This window comes from Aulonocara sp. 'chitande type north' Nkhata Bay, linkage group LG3 (assembly GCF_057382095.1).
Source record: "Aulonocara sp. 'chitande type north' Nkhata Bay isolate Kocher_YH1m ecotype deep benthic linkage group LG3, A_spYH_male_GT1.1, whole genome shotgun sequence".
Classification (NCBI taxonomy): Eukaryota; Metazoa; Chordata; class Actinopteri; order Cichliformes; family Cichlidae; genus Aulonocara; species Aulonocara sp. 'chitande type north' Nkhata Bay.
In genome coordinates this window covers 23,341,443-23,353,357 of record NC_141346.1, presented here as the reverse complement: position 1 = coordinate 23,353,357, position 11,915 = coordinate 23,341,443, and the positions used below count along the sequence as shown (strand labels likewise).

The 11,915-nt window shown below is 38.4% G+C and overlaps 1 protein-coding gene across 1 annotated transcript; it reads left to right on the top strand.

Moving 5' to 3' along the window:
* The first annotated feature begins 2,101 nt into the window (after positions 1 to 2,101).
* Positions 2,102 to 11,714, top strand: LOC147334636 (uncharacterized). Its single transcript, XM_086273670.1, has 8 exons — positions 2,102 to 2,129; positions 2,691 to 2,784; positions 3,183 to 3,285; positions 3,611 to 3,649; positions 3,970 to 4,026; positions 5,107 to 5,178; positions 6,201 to 6,296; positions 10,720 to 11,714. Exons 2-8 carry the CDS (start codon positions 2,716 to 2,718, stop codon positions 11,007 to 11,009), a joined length of 726 nt encoding a protein of 241 aa, XP_086129796.1. The 5' UTR covers positions 2,102 to 2,129; positions 2,691 to 2,715; the 3' UTR covers positions 11,010 to 11,714.
* Positions 11,715 to 11,915: the final 201 nt, after the last annotated feature.

Sequence of the window (11,915 nt, the reverse complement as noted above, 5' to 3'; positions counted from 1 at the left end):
CCTACGTTGGAATAGACGTCAGCGTGAACTATCCATGTCCGCAATTACCTGCCCGAAACCGGAAGTGACGTCATTTTCGCGGAAATGTAGTATTTTACCATCAGGGCCTCATGAGCCTATACTTGTGTTTTTAAAACTTATGTTTGATTTTATGACTTTCTGTGTCGTTTCTGGGATGCTTAGAACTCAAATTGCACTGCTGGAAATAGTTTGTTTTGTTGCATATGCTGTTTTTTTGCAAATTTGCATTATAATATTTATTTTCGTTTTTCCTGCAGTGTATAAAAATTGGTGTATTTCAAAAATAAAACTATGAAGACACTCAAAATAAATTTCCTGTGGTGGGAAACTATTTTTTATTTACAGTTTTGAGGGATAAGCCTCTTAAATTTCTCTAACTAGAAATATATGTTAAAAAAACAAAAACGATTTCAAATTTTTTTGTAGTTTATTGCACTTTCTTGCAATTTATGTAATTTCCATGCACTTAATGCATACATATTATTAAAATTTGGGCTATAATGGTTGTATTGATGTATAGCAACTTGAAATGCTCCCAACATGTAAAAGTATAATATAAGCTCTGGTGGACTTAGTTCTATGGTAGGTCTTAAAGGGTTAATAACTTATAATGATTAATGTAATAATAACTTTAATATTGGCCATATTATATTTACATTACCAGAGTGAGAGAATTTAGTCTCATGAACAAGATTAGCTAATTGTTATTTACTAGCTAATCTTAAAATGACTGTTCAGTACAGAAATGAAGCCCAACAATCATGTTTTTACAGTCCCATGGTCTCAGCCTCAGATACTTATCAAATCAAACAAACCTGAGCAGCGTGAAGGAGGCTAGGCCATCCTATTTCACATGCCTCTGACTTCCGGCCTTTTCGGTCTTCGGAAGACCCGGCCCACATAGACTGCTAATGCCGGGTCCACTGAAGGATGCAGACCCTGAATTGGGACACAGCTACAGCCTAGGAGTCTACCCCAACTACTACAATAGTAGCCCCCCCTCCCCCCCAGTGGTGGTATACCACAATAAGAGTTGTTACAATGGCTGAACCGTGACGAGACAGGGAGGCTGCAAAACAGTGACATCAGACACAGACTTTCAAAGTAAAACAGGAAATACACAAACTGAACTCAGAGACACGATACTGACAGAGTATAGAGGGAACACACAGGCAGGCATGACTAGACACTAAACAGAGGGAGCACACTAGAACATAAGAAAATAATATTTAACACAAAACACTGGGTCAAATGACCGAGGACCGTGACACAGTTATTTTTTCACAAAGGACGAAGGTACGTTTGGATAACTTTTCTCCCTTAATCAATAAAATCATCATTTAAAGCCGTATTTTATTTTTACTCAGGCTATCTTTATCTAATATCAATATTTGGTTGATGGTCAGAAACATGCACGTGTGACAAATATACAAAACACTAGGAAATCACTGTATATCCTTTACCAAAAAGGAAAATTTTAAGCCTAATTTTAAAAGTAGAGAGGGTGGGGCACCCTCCAGATCATACCCAAGATACCTGCATATTAGGGTACAAGTATTCCCACTACAGCTGAGGGGGCGAGCTGTAGTGTACCAATTTCAATTGTACCAATTTGAGAGTAAAACAGAGTCGAGCCGCTCTCCAGGAGGATGATTCCAAAATCCAAGCTGTTCATTAACTACATCTAACTGATATTCAATGATTTTAGACACTGCCCCCAGGAACATAGCTCCTCTGATCAGTAGGAGCCTATTGCTATTGTACTATACAAGAAAATAGAGGAAGAACTGCATTAACTGCTGTTATGAGATTTTATTACTTGCTATTACTGATATCCAGAAGTTTTATTTATTTGTTTTATTTAATTTTAGTAAGTGTTTCACTGTTAATTTGTTTTGGGTGTGTGTGCATGCGTGTGTGTGTGTGTGTGTGTAGGAGTGCATCTAATTCAGTAGTCCAAGGCCAGTGACAATAAAACTGGGTGAACACACCCTTTTCAGTTACCACTGAGCAGGGTTAAAGTACAATGCATTGTATTTGAGGATATATATATATAGTGTGCTCAACACTGCACCCTAAACTGAGCGAAGCTTTCATACATCTATCAGGTATGTAGATGTTAACATAAAATGTTTTGTTTTTTTGTGTTTTGTTTTTTTAATTTCTTGTGGCAATGGGAAAATGTAATTACTAGAAATATCTGTCTATACAATTTTGGTAGTTTCACATTAAACTATAAAACAAAGACCCTAGCTGGACTTTGAACTTTGCTTTTACTGATAAAATTGTACTTAGATTCAAGGCACAGTTTTAGGAAAAACGAATTCTTTCAATACTTCTCTCTTGTATTGTTGTGCACTATTGTACTTTTCACCCACGTGATTTAGTCTCATCCATTATTACTGAATCAGTGTCATGAACGCGCGAGTGATAAGTCTTCCATTTACATTTTTTCTGTCTTTTTTTTACCGTGGGAAAGTAACAGTTGTTTATTGGTGATATATATATATATATTAAATCCCTTTTAAATAAATGTGGTATTAAAGGGGTAGGAAACTATGTTTGAGATGATATATTGAAGCTGAATGTATAGTCAAATTATAGTTATCTAACTATAACCAAATTCATTTTTAACTAAAAGATAATCTGTTTTGTGCATCTCTTTTTAGTTTAATACATAAAGAGAAAGCTGGGATGGACAATAAAGAACTTCATCTTTCATTAAAATGTTACAAGAAACAGAAAACACAGCAAGAGGAAGAGGTAATGAAAAAGGAAAAGACAGAATGTAGCTATCATAGACTTTTGTTTAGTTTTTTAAGAAAAAAGGCACTCCTCAGTTTGATGAAATTTTATGTAAAATCTTTTATCAGACTGATAGAGAGAGAATGCAGAATTTTATTCAGTCCTTTTGTTTTTATTTTTAATATTTTGTGTGTCTTGATGTCTTAACCTAAAAGACTAGGGCACCCAGAAAAGATAAATACACTGTTCCAGTGTTTAGATGTATACAAGTGTGTATAAACTTGTTATTTTTCTGCTGTTTTTGTTGTTTATTTATTTAGTTTTGGCTCTAGTTTTTATGAGGTGCATTGCAACATCTGATGTTGTTTAAAAATTTTGGGATACTTGGATCTTTGAAACCTTTATTTTATCTAAAGGATGGATTTTCTCTTAATTTTGTCATCAATGGCTTCAATGGATCGCTTTCCCCCCTCACTCTCATCTTCATTACCATGTGCATCTGTATATCAACTTGTGGAGGTGAGTTATCCATGAAACCAGTAATACATTACAAAGATATACATTTTTAAGGGTGGTGTCCGGATGAGTCTTACTCTATCAAAAGCTTTAGGTGAGTTAAAAACTCTAAGCTGCCATTTCTCTGACTAATTACAGTCAATTTAGGTGATCTAAAAGCTTATATATGGCAAATGTATTATTTGGATTATTCACAAGAGCTAAATTCTAAAATTATACTAAATATAATAATATTATATGTCTATCTCCAAAACGATAAGTGCCTTATTTTATCTGTTGTAATATGAAAGGAATTCCCTCCAAGCTATTATGTCTGCCACTTTCACAGGCGAAGAGATGGCCTCATCTGACATCGAAACAGCATCAGGTAAGTGAGTACTTCAGTAAACTCAGCTAATAGGCAAACCGACAGAGTTAGAGATGAAAAAAAAAATGTTGTTAATCAGACACAATTTAAACATGTTTTTCATCTACCGAGAAAATAAGCCATAGAACCAAATCGTCAGAACTCAGTTATCATTAAATTCGTTCGTGCATCATTTCCCTCTGTAGGGTTTAAACTGGGATGAGGTGCATTGTATCCCATGCAATAATTCTTATTACTGTTTAAATGTCATGATTGTTGTTTTGTTTTTGTTTTGTTTTTGTTATCTCATTGTATTTTCTGTTATTATGCTATATTTGAAGGCTACAAAACAACCCCAAATGACTGGTCATTATTCACACCCAGCAGAGTGCTATTAGGTAAGCAACTGCATGCACTTAACATTTTCTTGTGGCTCTCTTCAGTGTAATTATATTTCAACTACAACAAGCTGACTACTTTGCTCTTAGATTTATGATGTTAACAATAATTGGTGAGTTGTGCAGATGCATGAAATGTCATGATCCTGTATGTGTGACCCAGCATCCAATAAGCATCCAACTTATTGGATTTCCAAGTTTGTGTGTTATGAGTTCTATGGTTGGTTAATGTTTATATAGTTTCTTCAAGTCGTCTTTGTGATATATTTAGCCTTATTTTGTCATACATCACGTTTGAGTAATTCCCCCTTAGAGTTTCCCCTAGCATCTAGTTTCCTATGTTAGTTATTAATGTCTCCCTGTGAAGTCCGCCTTGTCTCCACGTTTTGTTTTTTTGCCCTTTTCCTTTGTCATGTCTCTGTTTCTCCCTAGCTGTCTGTTGCTCTCTCAGCTCAGTCATGTCTCCTTCTGGGCTGTGTTCTTTTCCCCAAATCTGTTGTCTCCATGTTTGTTTTATACCCAGTTCCAGTATCTAGGTCACTTGTCTTAGTCATGGTCTCGCCTCTGTGTGCACTCCCCAAGATTCCCTAAGTGTAGCCAGTTGTGTCTGTTAACTATGTAAATTCTCTGTCTCCGTGTGCTCTCTGTTGCTCTCGCTCTCTCACTTTCCTCCTGCATCAGGCTGAGTGTCTTAGTCTGCGTCTTAATGTGTTTCCTGCCTTATTTTGACAGTTCATCGTCTCATGTGCGTTGTGTTTAGTTTCACTTTACCTATCTCATCATGCCTGATTTGTTCCCAGCTGCCTCGACTTTCTTGAGTGTTTATATATTGTCCTAGTCTCTCTTTGTCCAGTTTGTCCTTTTGCCTTGCTTTCAGTTGTATGCAAATGTCTGCATTTGTGTTAAACACAATCTGTGCCCGGTCACGACATGAAAACTGGAGCTCACATTACTGCTTTTCAAACTGACTGACGAACTGTGTATTAAAATATTGTTTGTCACTTAAAAAAATACATCAAATATTTTTTTCTTTTTTTTTTAAAGATTAAACCAAGTTTTGTTTCTTTTATTTCATCTTAGCTGTTGTTGCAACCATTGTTTTGGTTCTTGCTGGATTTGCTTGTTCTGCTTGTTGCAAAAATGGGTCCACAGGTAAGAGACAGCTGTTTAACTGTTACAATTCATGTTATGATTTCTAGCAATTTTAATAAATCTATAGAAAAAAAATCCTTAACAGAAACAGTGGAAATAATTAATCGAAACCGCAGTCATATGTATCTGTAGTAGCATTCAGTGTATCATTATCATTGTTATTATTTTTATTTGGTTACGCTTTATTTGTATTAATGAGTTTGGTTTGGCCGCTGCTATTGCCACATATAATTTCCAGACAACATAAAACAATATTATTGCCAAGCTTCTGAAAGGCAAAATAAATACACGTGAGTCATATAATAATAATGGAGTGCCTCAAAGACCCTCAAAGCACTTTACAATTCCACTATTCATTCACTCACTGGTAGAGGCAAGCTACAGTTGTAGCCACAGCTGCCCTGTAATAACAAACAGGAGAAATATATGCAAACTACAGGAACATTTAGAAAACAAAAGAAAGGCACACATTGGAGAAAAAAAGCACTTGGAAGGAGTGCAAAATTAATAGAGGCTAAGGCTAAGTTCTGCAGCTTGTATCTGAAGCTGACTTTCTCTCACAACCTCACAGACCCCCCTGACAACATAGTGCCCGTTGTTGCGATTCTTTGCACATATGTTGGTGTACTTATTATTACCTTTAAACTGCTGTTCTTTTGCTATTGGCTTACTTTATTCTTGGCTACATCATCCCTTACTACCCAGTACACAACCGCTGATATTAGATGTAATAAACAACAAACTGAAATGAATGATTTGGCTGCAGATTGGTATTTTGTCACCAATATCCAATCCAACTTTCTATGTTAGGATGGGACCGATATCCCAACGATTCCAATATCAAATTGGTGCATCTTTTATGTTGGGTTTTGTCTTTTTATCATTTCTTAACTCTGTGCAGACATCATCAATATCACTATGTCTCTGTATATATTAAAAACCACACATTTCCAGTCCAATTTTTACATGTTGCATTTTTATATTCAGTTTGTTATGATAACTATATCACACATATATTTCAGAATCAAGGGAATCAGCACCGGCAGAGACAGGAGAAGATCGTCCATTAGCTTGTGCTGTAGAAGTGCCACAAGATGAAGACAAAAAGAAAACTGCTTGTGAGTTCAAGCAGTTTTATATATGGAAAGATTTCCAATACAGTTTGGTAATATTTAACAGATTGTATACATTTATGTTAAATTATTTTAAAATTAATGTTAAGCTTATTTCTCTAGGCACCATTAATAATTAAATTAACTGCTTTCTTGAAATATTTCTAATAACTGTCTTTCTTATGGCGCAACAGTGTCTCAGCCCCATTTGGACCAAAATTAGCAGTGTGTGTGTGTGTGTCTGTGTGTGTGTGTGTGTGTATAGTGACTTGATAAAGTATTCATACCGCTTAAACCTTTACAAATTTTGTGACCTTACAACCACAAACTTCAGTGTTTTTTATTGAGATTTTCTGTGATAGACCAACACAAAGCAGCACATAAGATACGGGTTAGCAAAGGAGTATGGCCTGAGGACAGGTAGGAAGATGACAAGCAAAAAACAGAAATCAGGAGTGAGCCAGAGTGGGGAAGGGTATCAGTAGGTAGCCAGGTGGGGAATTGAGATTGTGTGGAATGAAACCAGGAGTGTCAATCCAGAGGGTGCTGAACAATCCAATATAGTGCGGACAAACGGGCAGGCAGATGGTGAGTAACAATCCTGTTCCAACAGCCAGTGAGCAGGTAGTCTAGTGTGCAGAGGGTTCTAACTGCAAAAAGTTGAGGACTGGGAAGATCCAAAACTGCAAGGAGCACAAGGAGAAGCGACACTGGCCTTAAGTATTCCTCTGCCCCAGATTTTGACCAGGTTTGGCTGCTGGAAACTGCAGAGGACCCCGGTGCAGAGGCAATGTCATGACCAAACCTGGCAAGACTCCTCCAGGCCCCTGATAATTTTAAGCAAATACAAATCTGAATGTGTGGCATGCGTTTGTATTCAGCCTCCTGTACTCCAATGATCCTAATAAAAAAACAGTGCTCATTTGAACTCCTCTCAAGGAGCACTGTTCAATCCATCGAAATCCAAAAATGGAAAAAGTATGCTACAACTGCAAACCCTACCTAAACTGACAGACTGAACAAAAAGAGCACTGGTCAGAGAAGCTTTCCAGAGGCAGATGGTCACTCTGGAGGAGCTGCAGATTTCCATAGCTCAGGTGGGAGAATCTGTCCACAGGACAACTGCAAGTTGTGTATTCCACAAATCTGGCCTATATGGAAAAGTGGCAAGAGTCATTGTTGACAGAAAGATATAAAAAGTCATGTTTGGAGTTTGCCAGGAGCCATGTAGGGGACACAGTAAACATGTGGAAGAAGGTACTCTGGTCAGACAATGTCATGGTCCTGAGTCTGGTGACTCAGTGTGTTTGTTTTTGATTATTTATATTCTTTGCCTCTGTTAGTTTCTGGTTACACTTTAGTGATTTTTAGATCTTAGGTTTTGTACTCTTCCTCCTACATTTTTTTTTACTCTCTTTTTTACTCGTGTCCCTGTAAAAAACAGGGACACGAGTAAAAAACTGTTTTGTGTCCTCCGTTAATGTTTTCAGTTTTGCTTTCTCCACATCTCATTATGTTTGATTACTCCCAGCTGTGCTCTCCTGTTTTGTTTCATTTACTCATTACTCCTTTGTGTATTTAAACCCTGTGTTTTCCACTGCCCTTCATCACATCATACCCTCATCATGCTGTGTGTTTCCTCCATGTTTCTGGTAATGTTCTGGTTCTTGTGTTCCCAGTCTTCTAGTTTCCCACCTTCTAGTGGGGTGGCTGTGGCTCAGGTGGTAGAGCAAATCATCTACTGATTAGAAGGTTGGTGGTTCAATCCTTTGCTTCCTCCAGTCTGCCAAATATCCAAATATCCTACACCAGATACCAGATACCCCAAGTTGTTCTCTGATGAGTTCATCGGAGTGTGAATGTGTGTGAACACTGGTTAGATTGCACTAGAGTTTAGAAGTGCTTGTGTGAGGGTGAATGAGGCATGTTCTATACAGTGCTTTGAGTATTCTGGGAGAGTAGAAAAGCGCTATATAAAATCAGTCAGTTTACCATTAGTTTCCTTGTATCTCATGATAGAGGTTTTGTACCGGCTAAATAAAGCTGCCTCCCTGGGATATTCCTTGGATTTCATTGAGTCCTGCGTTTGGGTCCTTCATCCTGCCTGCTACGCAGCATAACATGACAGACCAGACCAAAGGTAAAGTTTTGGGACCAAAGCGCTAAGTGTGGCGGAAAAGTAACACTGCTCATTTCCCTGAACACACCATCCCCGCTGTGAAACATGGTGGTTGCAGCATCATGCTCTGGGGATGCTTTTCTTCAGCAGGGACAGGGAAGCTAGTCAGAGTTGATGGGAAGATGAATGGAGCTAAATACAGCACAATCCTATTGGAGGATGCAAGGGACTTGAGACTGGGAAGGAGATTCACCTTCCAACAGACAGTGACACTAAACATACATCAAAAGCTACAATGGAATAATTTAGATCAAATAATATTCATGTGTCAGAATTTCAGTCTCTAGATGTGCAATTTATGTGTAAGTTACTATATTTGTGTAAATGCATATATATATATATATATATATATATATATATATATATGTCCCTCATCCTATTCATGTAGCCCCTTCCGCCAGGGTTACTTGCGTAGTAGCATTCCAACAACGCCCTGTTTTCATCTCTTGCCCACCTTGCCTTCTTGTTCCAGTAGCCCACTTCTCACCAGGGTGCCCTGGTTCCTCAACACCTGACGCGGACCTTGTTGATCCGGGCGACGTGCCTTTATATTTATCTGTCTTGCTCATGTCTGCGGTAGGCTTGTTTAGCATAGGGGGTCTAGCCTTAGGACCCTTACTGGATACAGACGCCCCAGGCAGGAATCAAACTTGCGATCCTCTGCTCCAAAGGTATGTAGCGTAACCACTACGCTATCCAGCTGCTGTGCCGAATATGGCCTGGAAGTGCCGAGGTCAAAATGGGAGATCCCCCCAAGGGTGGTGGAGAATGACCGAGCTAAGATCCTGTGGGACTTCCAGATACAGACGGACAAAATGGTGGTGGCTAACCAACCGGACATAGTGGTGGTAGACAAACAGAAGAAGACGGCCGTAGTGTAGCGGCCGTAGTGTAGCGGCCGATGTAGCGGTTCTGAATGACAGCAACATCAGGAAGAAGGAACACGAGAAGCTCGAGAAATACCAAGGGCTCAGAGAAGACCTCGAGAGGATGTGGAGGGTGAAGGTGGTCCCCATGGTAATCGGAGCACTAGGTACAGTAGCTCCAAAGCCTGGCGAGTGGCTCCAGCAGATCCCGGGAACAACAGCGGAGATCTCTGTCCAGAAGAGCGCAGTCCTAGGAACAGCTAAGATACTGCGCAGGACCCTCAAGCTCCCAGGCCTCTGGTAGAGGACCCGAGCTTGAAGGATTGACTGCCCACTGGGGCGAGTGGGGAATTTTTATATTTATACAAATATATATACATATAAAAACACCCAGCACGCCCCTGCGGGCGGTTTATCCTTCAAGCTCGGGTCCTCTACCAGAGGCCTGGGAGCTTGAGGGTCCTGCGCAGTATCTTAGCTGTTCCCAGGACTGCACTCTTCTGGACAGAGATTTCCGATGTTATTCCCGGGATCTGCTGGAGCCACTCGCCTAGCTTGGGAGTCACCGCACCTAGTGCTCCGATTACCATGGGGACCACCATTACCTTCACCCTCCACATCCTCTCGAGCTCTTCTCTGAGCCCCTGGTATTTCTCCAGCTTCTCGTGTTCCTTCTTCCTGATATTGCTGTCATTCGGAACCGCTACATCGATCACTACGGCCGTCTTCTTCTGTTTGTCCAAACAGAAATAGACAAACAGAATATATATATATATATATATATATATATATATATATATATATATATATATATATAGTGTGTGTGTGTAAGTATATATAAAACAACAAAATTAATTACCAAATTAATTAATTGGTAACAAAATTATATATGCTATGTGTGTGTGTGTGTGTGTGCGTGTGTGTGTGTGTGTGTGTGTGTGTGTGTGTATAAGGATGTATGCCTACAACTTACTGATTTTAAAATGTCAAACAATAATATTGATGTGTGTTATGCAGTCATTATGTAGTGGATGTTATAACATGGCAGAGAAAAATGGAATGGCGATGAATCTGTTTGAGATACTATATTAAAGGCAACTACATATTGAAAACGTGTTGTCAAAATTAGAAAAACAGATATACAGAGTCTTGGAATGTCTTAAGTCCAACTGCAGTTGTAGACAGGTGTAGTTTTCTGTATGGTAAATAGTGTTATAGGCTTTCCTGTTGTCTTTGTGTGATGCTTATTTACTATATTGCCCTTCAAGAGTTTTCTTTCCCTGAGTTTGGAAAAAAGTCCTGAATTATACCTGTGATCTGTCCATGTTACACTTGAATCCAATTTGGGGTTTTTTAACATGTTTCTGTGTTGGATTGATGATAGGCTTGGAAAAGAAAAATGCAGTGATTAACACCCTGACGGAACTAAAGAAGGAGCTTGAGAAACACAGAGATCAACTTGCACAGCAGCTTGAAAGAATAGAGACCGGGAGAAATGAGAACAAGATGAAGCTTCGACAAGTGGAAAACACACCTGACTTTTTGAAAGAAAAAGATGACCTATTAAATGTCAAATCGAAACTAGATGACGAGCAGAGAACATATGGAAGTTTTGTGCTCGATGTGGACCAGATGCTACAGACAACAGAGACTCTACTTGTAAAAGTGATTTAGTTGATAATGTACAACAAAGATCACGCTGACTTTGTGTTTGACAAATGTTTTTAAATATGAAATTCTCATTTCTCAATTATTGAAGCTCTACTGAGCTTTCTTTGTGACAAAATAACAGAATTAATAATTAACTGTAACATAAGGCAGGTCAATCATCTACAATTTCTGTGCATGAAGAAAGAGTAAATTTATTTTTATGTTGTCTGTTTGTATTTTATGTCTGGGTATTGTAAAAAAAACTCCAATAAAAACTGTAAAAACCAAGCTGTTAATGGTTTACCAGCCTAGTGCTGCGCACACTGCACAGGCATCGATTGCCTTTCTTTAAAAAAAAAAGCATTATAAAAGGAATTCTATTCTATTATCTGGGCTAATTGCATTTGCACGAACTACAAATGCTAGTCACTTGGCTGTATGACTTGGTGTATGACTGATTTATTTGTAAAGTTGCATTAGTAGTCTTATCGTCTCATACCTTCATCTTTTGATTGTTAGTATAAAGAAATAACTACTCATTAGCTGTTTTGGTTTGTATGATCACTATAAATTACAACTGGGTTTCAGTTTTGTTTTTGGCTTGGTTTTTTTGGGTTGTTTTTTTCTAACTGACAAACAGACAACACTGTATGTTTCGAAGGTAAATCCATTTGCACAGGCGCTTTCACTTGGTGTTAACTCTCATTTATCTACTTTATTAAATCCAGTTCCTGTTGGAATGCACAAGTCACTTTTTTGTAGCTTAATTTGTGCAGGTCAATTAATGAATTAATAACTTTTACTTTTGTGTAGAGTTTGCATGGTCTCCCCATGTTTATCTGTGTTCTGTCCGAGTACTCCAGTTACTTCCCTCTTTCTGAAGACATGCAATTAAAGCAGTGGGGTGATTCTAAATTGCCCATAGGTGTG